This window comes from Salarias fasciatus, chromosome 7 (genome assembly GCF_902148845.1).
Source record: "Salarias fasciatus chromosome 7, fSalaFa1.1, whole genome shotgun sequence".
NCBI classification, from domain to species: domain Eukaryota; kingdom Metazoa; phylum Chordata; class Actinopteri; order Blenniiformes; family Blenniidae; genus Salarias; species Salarias fasciatus.
In genome coordinates, this window is record NC_043751.1 from 5,595,691 (window position 1) to 5,616,955 (window position 21,265).

At 44.0% G+C, this 21,265-nt stretch overlaps 1 protein-coding gene across 1 annotated transcript in view; it reads left to right on the forward strand.

Annotated features, from left to right (window-relative positions):
• The first annotated feature begins 3,714 nt into the window (after positions 1-3,714).
• cspg4 (chondroitin sulfate proteoglycan 4) overlaps positions 3,715-21,265 on the forward strand; it is a 72,604-nt gene continuing 55,053 nt past the window's right edge. The window contains exon 1 of the mRNA XM_030096610.1: positions 3,715-3,829. Within this exon, the coding sequence (XP_029952470.1) occupies positions 3,754-3,829 (76 nt within the window). The 5' untranslated portion in view covers positions 3,715-3,753. The remainder of the gene's footprint in view (positions 3,830-21,265) is intronic.

Sequence of the window (21,265 nt, forward strand, 5' to 3'; positions counted from 1 at the left end):
ATAATCAAGGCAGGCTGGCGTGTCAGGAAAGGTTGCCTGCAATAAATAGTGTCGCGTTACAGGTGCCATGTGTTATTTTACAGGTCTGCTTACGGCCGGGGTCGCTCGCACTCCGGGGCCGGCGGCGAGAGATGAGAGGTCTGTTTCATCTTCGGCGTGTCTGCTGTTGTTTTCCAGCAAATGAAAACCACCTGAGTTGGAGTGGAGGGGTGTTGTTTGCCATAGGAGGGGCGGCTGAACCAATGAGGAGACACGCTTGAAGGGGAGCTTGTTAGTTCCTGCACAGATGTGAGAAATCCTGATGAAAGCTGCAAAAAGTACAAAAGTTTGTTCGGGAAGTGTCGAAGTGAGTCTGTTTGAAGAGACACAACTTTTGAGAGGGGAGTCGATGCAGCTCGAGTCTGATGAGAAATACGCCACGCGGCTGCTATTAGCCTATCTGCAGCCACACACACCCCGACACCATCAAACGAATTAAAACCCCAATCAGCGGTCAGAATGCTGCAATAAATCACTGTTTGTCACATTACTGATCATTGTGCTTTAATTGCCCACCTAAGGTTGAGTGAATGAAAGAACTGACAGGAGTGTAAATTCTTAAAATCATGAAGGAGTCAACCATATGGTCTGATCTCAGGCGCTCCAGGCATTTCAACAAACATTTCAAATGTGAATAACTAACTGCAAACACATTGGAATTAAAGCTGTGAAGTGTCCCAGAGCAGGAATATCGACTGAATATCAAAACTCAAAGGACCTGAGTCACTCAGATCCTGTATAAAACATGCTAAATTCAATGATTTTGAACTTTGTTTTGCATGTGAAAGCAGAATGTACAGAAAACGTATCCAAAGTTGATGGATCACTGAGCTGTTTCATCAGCTGTTTTTGCTTCAATCACGTTATAAATCACAGTTGGATGTTGCACATCAATCAGTTAGCAGACTGTAGTTCCCTCCAGTATGATCTGGTAGAAAGCAAAGACATAAATCTGAGTGTGCATTATGTTTTTCTTCAGTAGCATGCATTTTATTTGGAAGTTTCAACAAGTGTGTGTATGAGAAATGTAAGGTTTGAACAAATCTCGGACATCAGGATAATTTAAACGGTTATTTTGTAACTGTAGTTAGAACAAAAATGTGTGCAATAACTCATTGTAAAGGACGGCGTCCTGCTTCCAAGTGTAATCCCAGATGTCTGAGGGAGAAAGAGGACGAGAGAGCAGCTTTGCGATTTCCTGTCCTCTCTAATCAAAGATAGTAAAACAAGTCAAAGCAACGACTGCAGAGGCAGATGTAACTTCTCATCTTCAGCTTTCTGTCAGTGTGGCTCTCTAAAACCATTATTCTGATTTATCACAACAGCCACAGGAAATGTTCCCTAACTGGAAGCTGATTGAACTGATCTATAAATCCCAGGCGTCCGTGGATGATCTGAACCAGGCAGCGTTGTTACATGTCGCAGTGTTCAACAAAAAACATGGTAGAAATGAGACGAAATCTAGTAGCCATTAAAGGTTTACCTTTTGTTCAATAGGATTTGTCAAATTTGTATAAATAATAAAGTATTAAAAAATGTGCTTTCAACTTTCCATGTTTTTGCCTGTTTGCACTGTTTATCAAGTACACTTGATAAATGCATTTTATGGTTCTATCATCACATTGCAGGGATGAATATATTTAATACTCCACACAATACATCTGACCAATGTGGCAAATGCTGGAGATCACAAATTATATATACATTATTAGCATTTTTTCAAAATGAGGAACTGACATTCCTAATTTCTTCACAGAACGCTGCAGAGTTGAAGTATTACACCATATACATGGTGTTTCAAGTGAAAACAGAATTTTTGTGATTTCATTTTTCACTAATGTTTTGAAAACATTGTCTGTACACACAAAAACTGCACAAACAGTGACAATAACGCAGTAAGCGTGCCAGGTCACAAGTCATGATAGTCTGCAGGAAAACAGTATCTGCAGAGGAGCTATTTATTACAGCCATGTTGCAAATTTAAGGAAAATTATGTTTTCAAAGCGTTTCCAAAAAGTTGCTCTTTCCCCAGTTTCTACAGAGAGAGTCAGATTTTTTTTCAAAAATTTCCACTGTGGCACCCTTTTTGGAAAAATTACATTTCCATTGACTCAGGATGCCGTTATCATGGAAACGGAGCTTGAGTATCATAGCAGAATCGTGAGACCAAATCCATAACAAGGTTTTAAAAACGTGCTCACCTGAGGCGGAAAGTGTGTGCTGCGAAAGGCAACGGGGTTGTCACACACATTAGTCAAATCGGGCAGATCTGATTTTTCTTGAGTCATTATCAAAGCACTCATCTCATTTGATGCTTTCCTGTGTTTTTGTTTTTTGTTTTTTTTTTTGCACTGAACCTATAAAACAGAAAATTGTATTTGCCGGTATTTCCAGGATCTCATGCTGTCATTTCACCCACTTCACCCAGCTGAGATCAGACCGTTCTGTATTTGGTCCTCCAACTAATTTGCGTTTGACACTTCTGATCTGTGCAGAGGAAAATACAGATATTCCCAAACACACAATTATGTGAAGCGCTTCCTGGTTGTCGCCTGCCAGTTGTGAGCGGTTTATCTTATTGCACATGGCGCCTAATTTGAACATCATTCCTGAGGGATTGTTTGTTCAGCTGAAAAGAAAAGAAAGACTAATTGAAGTGCACGGGCTGCAGTCAGCAGCCACCGCCACACCTGAGAGGAAGTGTTAAGAAATTTTTAATTGTATTCCCATTTCAGCTGTCAGTCTGAAGGAGGAATAATTTGCCAGCCAGCTGACTGTGAGACAGGTGAAATTAAACGTTCAGGCTTTGAGAGCGAACTTGAGGTTTAATCTTCGCGTCCAACCAGGAAATACCAATCCTCACGAGGAGCGCCTGAGCATGCTCGTCACCAGAACCCCAAGCACGTGCCAAATCAGGAACAATCGGCGACAGCATTCATCTCGATTAAAGGCTTTCTCCGACTGCTGTAGATAACTGGAGCGGTGAAACTTTTCCCCCGGTGTCCTCCGCCTGTCGGTGGAGAAGCCGGCGCACCATGCAAATCCAACACAAGCAACCACTCAAAGCTCAAGTGTAAGCTTAATTAGCTTCTGGGAGCAGGTTTGTTGTACAAAAACATAAAGAGCGAGACATTGATCAAGGGAAGGGCTGGCAAAAGATAAAGCGCCCAGAGAGTTAGGCAACCTGATTTGTGTTTAATTAAAAGTAAAAGGTTTATCCTTGCAGACGTCTGCTGCCTGTCTCCAAAGGCCACTCCAATTACAGAGTGAGACAAAAGGAGTGAGTCCCGCAAATCCAGGTTGGTCAGAAGAGAGACAGAGAGAGACGGGCAGGCCATGTGTGTTTTCTGAGGTTGTTCGGTGGATGTAGGTAACGTGTGGAAACGTGCATGTCCAGATGTGTGTGATTTGACATGCAACTCAGTCTCAGTAAGTCTTACATCTGTGAGTAAATGCCTGGTCAGCAGGGAAGGCAGGGTATGATTTTCCAGTGTGTGTGTGTGTGTGTGTGTGTGTGTGTGTGTGCTGGTGAAAAAAGAAAGACAGGGGGAGGCTGAAGGAGGGCGTCCCTCTCATGGTCCCTCCCCGGCCCTGCCCCTTCACATAGAGGAGTATCCTGTAGCAGGTCCCAAAACTGGAAACTCATTCAGTCCCTTCTGAATGGAGTGTGTTTGACGTGGAGCCTGGAGGACTTTAACTCTGAGCGACGACAAAATGAGAGCCCTGCATTCGGTCCTGGCCGGCGCCTTCCTGACCCTGCTCTGCTGTCTGCCCAGCCCCGGCCATGGAGGTAAGTGCCACAGCAGATCACTCTGTTAGTGTCCTGGATTACACCCCCCCCACACACACACACACCCCTCTACACCCACCAGCACTCCCTCCTGCTCCTCTTCTGCCAGAGATGCACGAGAGGAGATCAGTTTCACCGGCTTCCCCTGTGCATCAATCAAAACGATGACAGGCCGATGCGTGAACGCCTCAAGCTGCAGCTCAACTAACTTTAGCTTCATCCTCCTCCAAGAAAGTTTATTAGTAACTCCCCCTCAGACCTTCCTTCCTCTTTTTTTTATATTCCTATTTGCTCCTGCGGAGCACATGCCATTCATTCTAGAGAAACCTTGCCTTTCTTGGACGAAACTCAATCCACTGGGGGAACAGAGATGTGCCGCAGCCTGACCCCGGTCCAGAGTCTGAGACAACATCTGTCAGTCTCACATCTAATGCGTCCACTTTCATGTCCGTGCCCCGGCTGAATGTGTGCGAGCATTTACCTTGAGAGTGTTTGCACTGAGAGACTTGCTGCCAAAAGGCAGGAGGCAGTGAAGTCGAAGCCCTCAGAGCTCAGGTCCCTCTGCCGGCAGCAGTGAATGGCTCTTTCACAGGGAGGTGCACGGCGGCGGTCGGAGCTGCTCCTCACTCGCCCAGAGAGGAGAAACGAGGAGAGAGAGAGAGAGAGAGAGAGGAGCTGCTGAGAGCATGAGAGAGGTAGTGTGAGCTGCAGGGGAGGATGGCGGAGGCCCATACAATGGAGCCATACACACTGAAGGCAGAGCTGCAGATAAACTTTCCTTGAGATGATGTGACGCAACGAGCCTTCATCTTTTTTCATTTGCAAGTACAGTGTGTGTGGGAAGCGCGGCGTTCTGCGTGTGGATGGGAAAATACAGCAGCCTCACCAGCTCACCTCGGCATGAAATTGTACATATGGCGAGTTGGCAGATTCAGCCAGATTCAGAGCAGCTGTTGATACCCCCGCCCCACCTCCTTTTTCAGATCTTCAGTCTCTCACTGCAAATTCCACTCCAATTAAGTCTGGGCAAAAACCTCTCCGTGAGTGTCTCTTTGGCAGCTAAAGTGAAAAACTGTCTCTTGATGTGAGCACAGGACTATCTGCCGCTGTTGTTCGAATGGCAGTGAATCAAAGCTGAACCGCGGAGCAGGTCGGTGCTGCTTCGCTGTGATCAATTCACCACAAGCCAAAAAAACTCCTTTACATTGCTAACCTGCCAAAAGACTCGCAGAGCTCCGAGCAAACGGTGGCCTTAATATTGCATTTGCATGGGATTCATATAACAGCATGGAGCGCCTTTATGAAGACACACAGTTGGCGCTAAGTGGTTAAACGATGCATTAGAAGCAATTCCCCACATATCTAACATCAAAGGTTCCCTCGATCGGCACGATGGCAGGGGAAACTGCACCGTGGAACAATCCCTCCTCATTTAATTATCTGCTGGCACGGCCGCCGCCGCCTCAGTGCGAACAGTACTCACCCACTGACCCAGGAGAGCTAAATGCTAATGTTGACCAGATGTACCAAGTCGCTGATTAGATTCTGGCCTCCGCAAAGCGCCTGCCACAAGCTGTTGGGGGACTCTTCCTCAAACTACCCAGAAAGCTCACCGAGGGCTTAATTTCTTCCTCTTGTTTACGTCTCGAAATGCCACGGGCCGGGCGCCACGGATGCCCAGGTGCTGCTCAAGTCGCTGGCACCTCCAGAGACCTCTCATCAGGTGTTGAGGGGACAAATTCTGGCCCATCTGTACCGATTCAAACACACCCAAGAACATTTAGCGCTGAAATAGTTGTCCAGAAAAGTTAGCTATATCAAAGATGTCACTTTCTCAGATTGTGATACCCTGAAGACCTTACATATCACATTAACAATACCATAAGTGTTGAATTTTGTTGATCTGTATCCATCATCAAAATAAATGTATGTTTGAACAGCACTGCATCTTTAATAATAGTAATATTTCAATCATATCAGTCCTTCAAGTGCAATGCTGGCGCCTTCAGAAGGCTTGTGGTGAGTCGTCTTTCACATTTTTCTGCAATATTTTTAGCTCTGAGTCACTCTAACCAGCACAGACCTGTTACTCACTCTCACAAGAAGAACACTCAAGTTTTTGTTCCCCATTCACTTTACCTAATTTGTTATTGACCTTTTAATGCAACTTTATATTACTCAGTTTGTAGTCTATTTTTCTCCTCCAGTTCAAAATCATGTATTTAATTCTAACCGGTGAGTAGATAGCTCAGTGATTCATGATGTCCGTCCAAATCTATCTTCCTCGAATTGTGGAATTGCATTGACTTGTCAAAGAGCACAGTACTTCTCTTCTGGGAGCTTCATGCACAGCGGCATGGAAGCTGTATGGTGCAACCTTTCAATTTCCCCATCAATCACCACTGTGTTTTCTCTGCCTACATACCACAGAAACATAACTACTATGCTGCAGCCTGAGCTTCAGTAAATTAATCCTATAATTTTACTTTTAAGTCCAAAAACATCTCAGAATTTGTGTCTTTGGCTGGGGATGTATTTTGATATTCAGCCTTCTGTTGGTGTTTTTAACAAGCCCTGATTTTTCACTGCTCCTATAAACAATATTATTAGTTTTCACCTATTTCAGATCATGTGTAGAGGCCATAGTGTCACCTTGGGATTTAGAATTGTCTGTCTCTTGATACTGAGAAGTGACGGCCGGTGCAGTTCGGCATTCAGCAGTCATGTGAGAGCTCTTTCATAAAAGCGAGGGATGCTCACTTTATCGCGGCCTGATCTGAAATTGGACATGACACGTCCCTGTTCGGAGGCTTTCATCCGCCCCGCGGCCCTGTATCACTCCAGCAGGAGACAAGCCCGCCTCCTAACCGCCGCTTCACTGAAGTTTTGGGAAAATTGGAGAAGGACAGTAGTTGTTTCCAAACCGTAAATTGCTCTGGGCTGCATGCATGTTGTTTGCTTGGCCTGATTTTATTTTTCCTCGTAATGTACACACAATCGGCTCTGAAGCTCAAGCCACACATCCAGCGCCACACCCAGCGTGACACGCTAGTCATTTCACTTTCTTACATGGGAGGAACCTTCCCGCTGTGTCCTCTTCGAATGCCGTCTTTGTTTTGTTCTGATGTTTTTGCCGTTTCTAAAATCCAGATATGAGCAGACACATGAAGAAAAGTAGGGCAGAAACAAAACAAAAAATAAGAATCTCTGCTGGCGGAACCAATGCTGTGTGAAAACACCACCAATAAGTCTGATCTGCGCTTTGATTAAATTACCATATACCTAATTGTGGATGCTTGTCCTAAGCTGCTCAGATAACAAATAATACGACAAAGCAGCCACTACAAACAATATGGGATGTTTTATGCACATTTGAGAGTGTTCTGGAGATCCCTGCACTTGAATGTGTTTGCATTTTTAATTGCGAGGCTTAACGGAGGGATTTGCATCCGGAGACTTCACGCAGGCCTGCCATCCACCCTCGAGTGTCCCGTCGCCATGGTAACACGGGAGGAGGGAGAAAATGCGGGATTTGTCTCGACTCTGCGGAGCGTCCGTGGACGAGGCCCCCACGTGTTGCCTGCATGCAAGTCCAATATTTGCGTTGGGAAATTGATGAGATTAGCGTTGTGCCGGTCGCGCCGCTCCGTAACCCTCCCCTCACCTCTCAGTCTAAACACAAACGCCGTGTTAGGACAGAACAGAAATGTGGCTTTTGGAGAAAATCCAAACAAGAAAAATCAGAGTGTTTATAAGTGCAGAGCAGAATTCGCTGCTGCTCGTCTGCTTTGGCTCTGCAGGAATCCCCCCACATGTCACAGGGCCAGAAACTCAGCGGTGTTCACGTTAGCTTCCTGGCTCCTCTGTTATCCACGTCTACACAAAATCTGACTGATAATCTGTTCACTCTCCAGAAATCTTCCACGATTCTACAAAGAAATCATGATAAAGAATGACAATAAAAGGCTAAATGTGACTTTGTTATCAATGATATTGAATTATTTGGAACCTAATGTACCAACTAATAATGCAATCATGGAGAACAAAGTCAGAATCTTGTCCATAAATGTAATTCAGCAAAAATTCAATAAGAAAGTGAGAAAACATTCACAGTCTGTATCATCAACAAATGAATATCTATTTTTCATTCATTAACTGCACAAAAACTCCTTAAAAAGAGAACAACTTTGTTTCCATGAAATACAGTCTTATTATTTCACAATGTTTTCTTCAATGCTTTAATGTTATTATCATTTTATCATGACATTGGTGGTTATGTTACATTTAACCAAGACATTAAAACTGGCATTTTGTTTTACCTGACCAAGCTAAGCCATTTGAACAGATTTTACAGTTGCGGTCATATACAGAGATGAGGCGTCAACTCGGTTCAGTTCTGTTGCACACAGGATGGTTCCAAGTTCCACGATTCTAGTTTGAGTGGTTCAAGTACATTCAAAGTTCCATTTACTGTACTTATGTCTTGACAAAACCTTCCATGAATAATGTCAAGTTGTGAGCATCGTGCATGGTTTTCATGTCTAGTAAAAAGGAAGCTTGCTTTCCCGGCTGCTTTACGAAGGAATGTGGTGATTCCAGGTCTCAGATTTGCTTTCTGTACCACAAAAATTAGGAATCGTAGTTTATATTTATTCAGCAATTGCAGTGTTAAGATGTTTCCATTCAGGCCTGGCTGGACCTAAAGGTTGAAATATTAATTTTGGAGAATAAGATCAAATACTTTTAATTGACAATAAACTCAAAACAAAATATATTCTGTCATGAAAAATGTTTGCATTGAAACATTTTTTGGGTTTTGCACCACCAGTTTTAACTTGAAATGACCTCTTCCAGTAGATTTGATGCTCGCTTGTTCTCCGATTCATCCTGTAATTACAGGAAACTATCACTTTTCATCCAAACATTATGTCTCTTTAAAAACGACTGTGAACTCTGGAGGTTTTCTGTGCTGCAGAAGAAGTGCGGTTCTTCTAAAACTCCAACGCGAGTCACGTTCGCACTTTGAAGACACTCCTGCTCACTGACAAGTGAGATGCTTTCCAAAATGAAAATGAGGCCCGCATAACATCTCTGAGCATGGGAGCCGATCAATATTGATAATGTTTCTCATATGAAATAGCCTCCCTCACTCCTGCCTGGCTGATGTTTCATCCTTCCACTTTCAGAGAGAAAGTTTCAGTGAGTCATGGTTTATTAACCGTTTCTTCTTCTGCTTTTTTTCTGCTTTTTTTTTGGTGGGGGGTATTCTGGCCGCAGGCAAACATCCTTGCAAGAATCCAAAGTTAGCTGCATTTTCAACCTGCTTCTTTCCTCTCGATAACTCCTTCTTGTTACTACAGGTAAGAGTTGAGATTTGACCTGCAGCTACAAAGTGGAGAACAGAGAGTCGGCCCCGTCATTACACTGTCGGGCCCATAATGGGCTTGTTAGAGGTTTGATTCCTCTGACAGCAATAAGTCCAGTCAAGGTGTCCTTGAGCAAGTCTAAATCCAGCTGTTCATCCACCGCGGTCAGACAAGCATGTCGGCTGCAAAGCCCCTCAGAAAAAAGGGGCTCAGCCAATTTTATTACTCTTTTACTTAACTACATCTAAGGGAGTCAGGCGGGGGGGGGGGGGGGGGGGGGGGGGGGGGGGGGGGGGGGGGGTTTCCATCTGTGAGGCCTCGTAGAGAACAAACAAGGGTGATCAAACCAAAATTTCTCAAAACAAAGGGTTGGATTTTCTTAATTATCTTGTAATGTACCAAAATTGTAAAATCTTACTCTTTTAACCCAATTCTAGGAACTGTCCATGAAGATACTCTCACATTAAACAAGTCTCAACAGAGTTAGAGTATCGACCAAATCTCCAACAGTCTTTTGAAACAAATAGTGAATTTGTTACTTTACATTCCACCATAACTTGGCCATCCTTAGAGCAAGGCTCACCTGCCCGGGGCTTACAAACTCTGAGCAATCCGAATACCTCAAGGTCGTGGTTAATTCCATACAACATTGTGTAGTGAGGCTGGATCTAACGCCGGTTGTTCAGTCCTTGCCTTTGAGTAAAAATCTACTTCAGATTGTTTTAATTTGTCCTAAACTTACATTACAAAACGGGTGCCTGCATGATGTTCAAGCTCCGATCTACACCGACTAATTGTAGACATAGACTAATGTGTATGCAGCTCGAGGAGAGCCGACACAATGCCCGACAGCACATCTTTCGCCCAGAGGAAGCAGAGCGTGTTAATTGCGCCGCGCCCTGCGGGTGTGTTTAACCCCGGTCTGATCATCTGACTGTCCATGGGTTTTTCCTCTGATTTCTCTCACAGCGAGGCGTCATCTGTTCAGCAAGTGTTGAGTGCAAACAGTTAATTGCTGGTGTGATGGGCCTGATGGTCTCATATGAAGCCACGATGAACCCGTCAGGCCGTCCTTCACAGGGTTTTGCAGACGTGCCGGATGAAAACTGAGAGAGAGGCGCTGCCTTGGTTCTGAATGTGTCGCTGACATTGAGCGCTCGGAGGCTTCAAAAGCGCATATCATAGCTCACTTTATTCTCATTGTGATGCAAGAACCCAGAAAAAAAACCCAAAAGAAGTCCCTCGCCTTAAGCACTTGCGTCTCCCCTGGCAGACGATCTTTGAGGCTGCTGGCTGTCGGTGACGGGCTGCTCGGATTATTTTTTGGGGCTGTGATCTGCTTAGAGCGGGCAGACGGCCCACACACAGGCCTCATTTAGCCCGCCGTGTGTACACAAAGGGGTTTCTGTACACAAACGCTGGGCCAGATTCTGTCCCTAGGTGGAAGGTCAGAGGTCAGCTCATGGCGGCCTCATGTGTTGCTTTAACCCTTTTCACATCAGTCAGACAGATTTATGGGAGGGTTGGGTTCTTTTTTTTTTTTTCTTCTTCTTCTTTTGGTTTGTTTATTGCAGCAGTTTAGCGACGGATGGTTTACTTCCAGATTTCGAGTCTGTAAGTGGCAATTTGGGATCTCAAATTGTTGTGATTACCTTGTTGCCTTGCAATTTTGGGCAATTGCTTGGACAGAGTCTTACCTACAGCGGGGGGTTACGCCGCCGCTGCACGAGCGAACAAGGAAAACACTCAACAGTTTACCTCCAAACACTTCTGCAATGTTAGATTATTCAGGGATATTTTGGAACACGGTGTGCAAAATCAAAGTGACCAGATGCTGCCGGGAATATGGCAACGCCATGAAACCGTACAACACACTAAAACCAACAACTCATCATTAATAAGCACCTCTTAAAACGCACTGCTGATATATTCCTGTTGTTGACTTCATAATTCTGTAACAATGATGGTAATGATTGTTTATTGTCACATGTGGTGTCATAAAATAGTTTGTTGTTTTTTTATTTATGTGGCGGTTGTAATATTTTACTTACCTGATTTATTGAAAAAGGTTTTGTCCTTCATGCACAATGCGGTCGCGTCCACGAACACAGAGTTGGAATTCCAGCAGCACGACTGAATAATATATTAACATCCAGTGCAATAATAAACCAGAAAGACCAGAAATGCACCACTGAGATTACATAGTAAATGGAACAGACTTTTCCTTTTCAGAAATGCCACAGCAGCTCCAAATCACGTCCTGTTTTTTTTTTTTTAACAACGTCATATAAAATGCAGCAAAGGGAATGGTGTGGCCAGAAAGTTCTCCTCGTGCACTCGCACGAACTTTGCAGACCAGTGTGTTGCTCCAGTCTTCTCGGTCTTTGTGATGCTGAGGTCAGAGCATCAGATTCATCACAAAATGGGAAAAAAAAAAACATTTTGTTCATATGTTGATTTTGGAGGTGAAGATCTGATAAGCAGAAAATGTGAAATGTGAGATAAAGTCTTAGTGAGAGAATTGTCATTCAATTCAACTCAAAGTGACACTGATGGGCATGTCAGGGTAAAACTGCTCTGTTGGTAAGAAGTCACAGAAGCAGCTACAAGTTAAGGAAAAATAAGATTTCTGACCTTAAGTGATGGTTTAAAGCATATAAATAGTGGATTCATGCTGTTGCTTGTGTAGCGTTTCCTGGGCTTCCCTCTAATATTCATTGAGACTTTTCAGGCAGGATTGAAGTGGGTAAACCAGCTGTAGGCAAATCCAACAGTAAATGCTGGGAAAGTGTCGGGATGATGTATGTCCTTAGCTGGAAGTTTACAACCCAAGTGGTGCAGATTAGTTTTGACTATTTTTTTTTTAGGATGTTGGATGTTTCAGCAGCAGACTATAGACAGGAAAAAGATGAATGTTGACTATTAAATGTAGTGAACAGCTATTGTATTAATATATAGTGCTTTCACACGGTGAATAAGAGTTAAAAGTGCAGAATGAAGCCCCTCAGAACAGACTGGAGCACTACAGTGGCGGCATGATGTGCATTAGCATGAGGGTACCTGCAGGCTGAGACCTGAAGTGGAGCATTTATAGTCAAAGTGTGTTATGACCCTGAGAGAAGCAGGCTTATATCCTCACCCCGGCGCGGCGGCTGAACTGTGTGTGTTTATTTTTGATAAGAGCTGTTGGGGAGTTTAGTGCCCAAAAAATGAAAACTCCAGAGAAAATTCTCATCACCACAGAACTGCCAAGTTTTCAATAAGCAGGAATTATGCATGACCAGATGTCTCGATACGAGCGGCCTCTGTGGGGTTTTTCCTTTTTTTTATTTTTTTAAAGAGAATACTCTGTTTTATCATTTGACAGAGGAGAAATCCATTCTGTTCTGGCTGCCATTGTTCCTCTTATCCATAGAAAATAAATTAAATGGAAAATGAATAACAAAAAGTCTCCTTACCATAAAGTGCTTTTATTGAATTAGTCTGATTTCTCATCTTCAAGTTGTTTCCTTCCTGTTTATCGTCTACTGATATCAACAGACGTTATCTTCCATGGCCATGTGATGTAAATTAATGTCCATATTTGGCTTCGGGAACAATGCTTGCTTTGTTGAACATGCCGGGCGGCGTGTAACTCACATGTCCCCGTCCAGACGAGGCAGACTGTGGTGGAACAGAAAGCACTAGAAATAGCAGCATGAATCATGAGAAATGTTTCCACAGTTTGGGCTGATTCATCTGAGACGTGTTGGGAAAAGCCGTCGGTCTCCGCTCCAACATCTGGAGCTCGCTCGCTCGCTCGGTCGCAGGCGTCCGGGGAGCCGGGGGCTTTCATCAGATTGTGTCCCCCTGCTTCTCTTTCCTAATATAGACGAAACAACTGGCCAGAAAGAAAGCCAGTGTTCCGCAATTAGCCAAGCCTTAAAGAATTCACCATGTTCTTTCTTGCCATTCATTGTTAAAGCAGATGGAAACACTTCTTTGTGCAACAATATGAGTATTTCCCTTTGGTAAGGCTATACTCACCCCACATTCAGCATATTAAAATATCCCAGCACTCTGAAACAACAGTGTCAAGCATGCCGCCCAAAACCGGCTCACGAGGTGGTCCAATCCGCCCCACAGCCGACTGTAACGGCACAAATACCGCGGACACAACAGCATGACTCATGCACCGGGGCTTTTGGGCAAAAAAAGAGTGTTTATTGTCCACAATAACCAGACGCTCAAAACGCAGGCGAGCAGATAAAAAAGAATGAGAAGGGCAAGAAAGGAGCGAAACGAAGTAACAAGAAACGATCCAAAAACATGAAGGGAAACGTGCACTGGGGAACATTGGGACTCGGAACAGGGAACAAGATGAACTGGCACACGTTAACTCAGAAAAATGAGTAATGTACACAAGGGTGGAACACACAGGTGAATCACAGGGGCGGGGCTGAGGAGGGCATGATGGCAGGAAGTCAAGACGACCAAGTTCAAGAAGAGACAGTCCATCCATCAACCCAGCTTTGATGCTCCCTTATCTAGTTCTCGGTAAAGGCAGCTGGAGGTAATCCCAAATAGCAGGTTAGGCAGGTTACACCCTGGACAGGCCACCAATCAATAACAGAACAGTCACACACTCACATCTACAGGCAGCGTAGAGTCATCCATTCAGTGAGTGTCCTACTGTTTCTGTGAGAATACTTGGACTGAAACCTAAAACAGAACAGCAGATGGTAACAATGCTGCAGCAGAGGTAGTTCAGAGACATCTCACTGGTAGCAAAACTTAATTTCCACAAACCACGCTGTACCAGTTGGTGAAAATACGCTGCAGGCTGCTGTATTGTGCAACCAAGTCACCAGCAGACTTGAAGAATGGAAAAGTTAAGCAAAGTCTTACATTTCCACAAGTCTTTCCATGTTGTTGTTGCTGTTCATACTCTTCTTTTTTTTTAAGCTAAAACTAAACTGTAGTGTGTAGATGCCCAACGTGAGTTTGGTTTCAATCATCTTTAGGTTTCAGTTAGCCATTCACACGGGGGTGGGAGGGGGGGGGTTCTCAGAGTCTGGGATTGTTTTCTTTACACAGTCCCTTGGAGACCTGAGGCTGTTATTTTTGCTAGTCCAGCAGTGCTAACTTGCAGATGAATGTGACTCAGTATCTTAAATATAGAGAGCCGGAGTGCGGGTGAGGGGACTCCCTCCAGCCCAGAGGACGGATGACTCACGAGCACAAAGTGGTTCATCATGAGACATCAGACTCCACACTAATGGGCTCTGTGCCTCTAATTAGTTCTGCACTTGGAGTTGGTATTAACCTCTGCTCCTAAACAACAAGACTGAGCTTTAGCTGCAAAGTGCCGTGATAGGAGAACCTCGGGGGGGAGATAAGATATTTCCATTTGGTGTAATTTGGTTGCAGGCAGAAGAGATTCTGGCAAACACACCTGGCACCTGATGGGTAACTTTGGTGAAATGCAGCATAATTTCCTTCTATTTTCCACATGGATGACTTCCAGTAGAGTAAAATAGATGACTACTCCTTTTACATCTCTATGGTGAATCTTGTGCTGTATCACAACACAGCTGCGGGAAGCTGCGGTTACGAGGGCCGCTTCTCTAAACACTCGTCGTCAGGACGCATTGAATCCAGCTCCGGTATGACTGAAGATCTTCATCAACACCGCTGAGGGACCGTGAAGCACTCTGACAGTAATTTCAAGCCAGACAGCCTCATTACAGGCTGGCCTGAGACAGAAATAAGGGAGCCGGGGATAGCACCAGGCCCGGGATCTGGCAGATGACTTTCTGGAATAGCAAACTCCAGATAAATATAGCCAGACGGGAGGACTAACAAAAGAGCTCGTTGCTTCACATGAGGTTGACGAAAGAAGAGAAAGGAGGGGGGAAAGGGTATTCAGGGTGGGGATCTTGTGCATGTGTGTGTGTTTGTGGCTGAGTTTGTGTGTGCGTGTGTGTGTGAGGGCGCGCAGCCTTCACGCACTATGGTTCACACAGATCCCCTGTGTTAGAGGACCGGAGCGAGTGTCGTCATCCCGCCAGTTACGAAGGCCTGAAATAACCAGAGGAAATAACGTGTCCCATGAAGTTTGGTTTGACTGTCTGCAGTAGCATGAAGCAGAGAACAGCTGCACAGCGGAGCCGAAACACGTCACCACCCTGCCAAGTCACACAACCCACCTCCCTGTGCAGCCGTGAGCTGAAGCTTTCACACAGCCATGCCAAAGCAGGGCCTGAAATCTTCAACATGTTGTGTGATGAAGGGAATACATTCTTTTGCAATGAGAAAGTCATTGTTTATGGTCTGTAGGATTTAAAAATTTTGATCTGAAAGTTCTAATTTTTGTCCATATAATAGGACTTTTCACGATGAACTACTGGGTAAATTCAGGAGTCCGATCCAGCAGTAAAAGGGTTGAAAGTTTGTTTCATCTAATTATTTTAAAAGCTTCACCATGACTCATGCTTTCAATGGCAATGGTCCAATTGGTTGTTCTTGAGTATATTTAGATACGTAGATATTTAATGGAAAGAGACTTCTTAACCTGTACATCATTTCATTAGACTGTATAGCGCTTTGAAGCTCCAGCTTTATGCATATTGCTGTAAAGTGACTCATTGTTGCATGTTAAGTAAGACTTTCAATGCAGTCCACCTGGAGACGAAGACATTTCTTTTTCCAAAAAGCTTTGAATGAACACAAAAACCATCGCCATGACATTTACACAACCATGAAAAAACTCTTCAGTCCACCATATTTGTGTTGTTTCTTGGCAGAGTTAAGGGAAAAGAAAGGTGAGAACATCAGCGTTCAGCAAGTGTTTTGAAATTTACCCTTAAAAGACTTTGATCAAAGATTTTTTGTTACAATCGTATTTTCCAAAGTACAGGTGTTGGTTATGATTCAAGCTTCCATTGCTCTTGTCAAAATTACCACTGCCACTGGACAGCACTTAAAGTTTAACTATACTTCTACAAGATGCAACTGATCTTTTCTCCTCTGGATCTTATAGAAACTCAAGAACTCGGACCACCGTCCAGTCTGCATGGTGTCACTCAAACCTAACAATCCTGAAAATGTCTCACAGTTTGCTGATGATGTGGTTGTTTGAGACTACATCTCATTTCCAACAGTTAACGTACATTTACCTGGCATTTCTGTTCCCACATGACTGATTTCTACTCATCTCCCACATGCATTCTCTGTTTCAGGGCCTTTCAGCTCACGCTCACTTTCCCAGATTTGGTTTACGTTTTGTGAAATTTAGCGAGGCCAAATTTGAAAATGATTGCACACAGGAATAAACAAAGAAATAAAGTAAATATTTCATTTCCTTTGACATCAGATAGAAAGAATAAAGAAACTCTGAGGGAGGAAAAAAAAAGGTTCTGACTGACAGCAGCAGCTGAAAGCACAGAAGTCAACACATGATCAGAAACAAAAAATGTAGATGGCAGGAGGGATCACGATGCATACAGAGCAAGCAGCGGCTTTGTGTCCAAGTGTGCAATCTGATGCACCATATTGTGTCAGACTGAGCCATGGGAAGAGCTCCCTGGGGAATGTGAGGACACACAACAGGGAAGCTGACCATGTGTGACCCCCCCGAGCATCCTGTCCCTTTACAGCCAAAAAAGCACATTCCCAAGTTCCCTCTCAGCCCAAATCTCTAAACGTGGTTCAGTTCAGTTTAGTAATCTTAATTGCGATGGTTTTACAGTTGTTTTTATTGTCCTCCGAAGGGCGAGGACATAAAAAAATACAGTTGGTTTGAACAAAGTAGAGAAGAAACTCTATGAGAGCGCCAATTTTATGTCTTATAGAGAACCAGTGACACACATGACCCATCCAACAGCACTGCGGTCCAATTCTTGTTTAATAACCCCCAAAGGCTATAAAGCTAATCTGCAGTGAGAAAGAGCACTTTGTCACACATGAGGGGACCAATAGCCATTGGGCTGCAATTAGCTTAAGGCCAGACGAGAGGTGGGGGGCTGAATGTGCTTTTTTCTGGTCACCTGATTCTTCGATTCTCATATATTTATGAGAACATAGCTTCTGGTGTTTCTTCACTCACTTTCAGGTAAACTCACAATCCACAAGCAGACTAGAGACTCATTCATGCTCCGTGTTAAAATACGGATCCGCAGGAAGCCTTCTGTCCGTACTCCCTGGACGCTTACAGATATGGACCAACAGGCCGGGAGCGCCAATAACTTTGGGTGCAGCGTCGAGATTAGAGGTGAATAACTGATGGTGGAAGCTATCGGGGTATTTAATGGCCTCACGCACCACTGCCTCAGATTGAGCCTCTTTCTCTGTATCAACACCAGCGCTACCTCTTCCTGTTACCATTTTAATTAGATATAAAAGAACACTGCTCTTCATTTTGAAGTACAAAAGCATGAGCGTTGACACCATTTGAAACAGACATATCAGTTTTCATGTGTCTGTACAGTTCAGATGAGCTTAATTGTAAAGTTAAGTTTGAAGTTTAGATTTAGATACTGGCACAGTCCTCATTTAGTTTCTGGACACTACTACTTTAGGTCTCTGCTTAACTCAGTCTCAAATTAAGAAAATATATTGTTTGTTCACCGAGTATTGGGTCAAAAAAGGTCAAAACTGGGCACTGGGTTGTTGCAGCTTGATTCATTCAGTTAAATGTTTCAAAACAGAAAATGAAGTCCTAGCTGGCATCGTTACCCTTCTGCAGGTCTGAAAAGCTTCTTGCTGTGTCATCATTTTGTATTCACGTTACATCAGTTTCATCCTCTGAGAAGGATCACAGAAGAACGCTGAGAGGTCACATCAGGTCTCCATGCTACTGCATTTTCACACAATGTTCCTACAAAAAAAAACAATTCCAAAGTGTTCATTTTGATCAACGTCTTGAGTTTCAATCATAGATAAAGACTTGAATGCACTTTTAAATCAGTTTAAAGTTTCAGTTTGAGTGAACGGAGTCACATTGGATGGGGAAACGTGTCGACGGAGGGGGCATCCAAGGTTTTTACATGAGCAGGCTTTCACACCACGCCGGCAGACAGTGAAAGAGAAGCCGGCGGCTCAAAATAGAAAGATATCCGATCCCCAGAAAGTGTGGTCCTACTGTAAAATAGGAACATCTTCCTAGAATGAGATTTAATTCTAATCTGAAAACCAGTTTCAGCCCGGTGAAAAACTTCCACTGAGCGAAGTTAATGTATTCCACTCAGTCAGCAGACATTATCAAACCAGACAGCACATTGGATGGGTCCAGGAGTGGGAGCTTGATACAATCAATCAGAGTTAGAAAAATATGAAAAATCCCAAAAATATGTATGTATCTCAAGATATTTCCCACCAAAAAACTCAATATAGCAAATTACCAAAGCAGAGATAGGAAGTCTCGGCACTCAGCAGCTGTTGCTGCAGTAAACTCATCATGTCATCCAACATGCAGCCACTTGTGAGGACAAATATTTTCCTGGCAAGTTGAACTGGAATAAAACGGGCAGGCTGCTTTGCCAAATCGTGGATTTCACTTTGGAATGTAATCGAACACTGTTGTCGACGCTCGAGACGACGGCGTTTTTCATTCATAAAGCTGTATGTTGTTCCCAAGCATTCTTAAAACAAGGAAATACAAGTGATGCATTTATGTTGGATATAAATATATTGTTCTAAAGCGGGTATGGGATGAAATAATAGACCATTGACTAGAATTCATTAGTGACTGGAAAGTGAAACCTGAAACGGGCTCACCGCTTCTGCTTTCAGCCTCACAGAAATTATAGCATGCGCTTGTTAAACAGATGCTGTGGCATGCAGTGGCATTGCCGTAACCTTCCCTCTTCCTCAAATGAGACGCCTTCAGTTTCTCGTAATCGACTGGCTGTTCCTCTGAGAAGCCGGCGCTTCCTCTCCAGAAGCGTCCCCTCAGTGTTTGAGCCGGAGCGCTCCAGTTCAGCGCCACACCTACAGAGCTGAGCGGGAAAAAGGTGAACTTTAATAGAAACATGATTCGGTCTACGGTCTCTGGATGTTTGAGTTATTGCCAGGGAATGTTCAGCCATTACCTGACATCTGCCTCTGAGCATGCAGGCCGGCTTCCCTGTGCTGTCAGCGGGCCACATGGATACAGTGTGGGGGCTGATGGGGGACTTAGCTCTGCACTGTGGACCAGTAGGAATGAAAATGCAAAACAGATGCAACGACGGGTCGGTGGAGTTAAGTGAAACTTTCCTGTACTCGCCCGGACTTAATAAAGTATGGATTTGGTATGAAAGGGTACCCTGGAAAGGGTTCCAATTTATTTAAAACCCACTCGTCACATTTAAAGATGCTGATAGATTTATTCACATCAGGGGCATATTTTATGTTTCTGGCCCATTTGAGCTGAAAAATCTGATCAAATGAAGCGGTGAGGATATGATTATGCGCTAAAGACCAGGAAAAGATCATTCATAAACGTGATGAAAGATCTACTGTAACCTTTAGCTTCCTGTACATATTTCTACTAGAAAGATTTCAGTTAAATGAATGCGGTATGATTACCATGATTAATGAATGCACGCGAATTGATGAGAGAAAAACCTGTTTTTTATACTATGAGGGAGCTAGTTTCATATTCTTTTAACAAAAATAATGAATTAGATTCAGTGCATAAGTCCAATATTGATTGATATTGGTTTGAAATCTGGTTAATGAACATTCTTCACTATTAGAATCAGAGCCAGTGTCTGGCCTATACGTCGGAAATAAAGCTTGTGAGATAGAAGTTTGACTCCTATTGACAGCAGGTTACTACTGTTGGTCCCAGGACGGCTGTGTTGGAGTTTAAGGGGAAAAACACTTGTGCCAAATTAAAGGCAGTAGCTAAGCAGAACTCTAAATAGGCGGTGTTGCCAGTAGATAGCAGCAACACGCAAACAAGACGTGCATATTCTAAGTTTACATTTGTGCTAAATTACAAAGCGTCATTTCTTTTAACCAAAAGGCAGAAACAGAAACATGCATGCACAAAGCCAGCACTGAGCGACTCACTCCTCCCAGCAGTCATCAGAGGTTTGCAGGCCACTTCCAAAAGGGCTGCTCGTGGTTTCTCAGTTTGATCAATCCAGAGGCGTCACCAACCGCTGGTTTGTGAATCACTTCCCTTCCTGCATCTTCATTTTCAACAGCAGAAGCGGTGCGACTGCAGCGAAGATGATGTTGGTAATGTCAGTGACCCCTTTTTTCTGAGACCGCTCACAGAGCAAATGTCAAGCATTTCACCCCATTGCTGGCAAGATTACCAGCTTATCCTAAAGTTTAGTTTTTTTTTCCAATTACCTTCATGCTGTGGCTTCTAATGAACATTACAGTCAATGACGGAGTTCCAGCATCACATCTTTTGACTCTTGCTGCCAAAGTCACCTGAGAGGAGTCACTACAGTGTACGTATCTCGATATTCCACCTAAAACCCTTCTTAGCGGTCTCATTATCAGTGGCTGTTTCCCAAAGCAGCTTCACAGACGACGGTGGCTTTACTCTAACCGGAACGGGCCTCTTTTAAACGCGAGTCATAAACTACCGACGGTGGTCTGCATGTGAACCCGACGCCGACTCTCCATTCGCTCCAGAATGAGGTCATTAGAAAAGAAAGTTAGTGCCCCCCTAAAAAACAGTGCGTCTGCATGGAGGAAAAGAGGAGCTGGATAATATGTGCTGGAACGGGCTGTTGTCGAGGATTTATGAATGAGGCTTTAACTGAGAGCAGGTGTTCGGTGTTACGCATATAATATACTTTCTTCCCGTGAGACTCGAGGTACAAAACTACCGTGTTTAGGGAAGGAACGAAAAAAAGAGCTGCTCTGCATTGTTGAGTGAAATACAGATAAATAACTTGGGCTGAGCCTCAGGAGTGTTGCAGTGGGCATATGGTTCGGTTTTAGCGAGGACATGAAGTGCACATTGTGCGAGGAGGATGCTGCGGTGGCGTGGAGGCTTGAATGCCAAGTCCAACAGGACTGAGGCTGTGCCCCACCCTGCCTCACCCTTCTGAGTCTGCTGCTGGCTCACAAGCAGAGAAAGAAG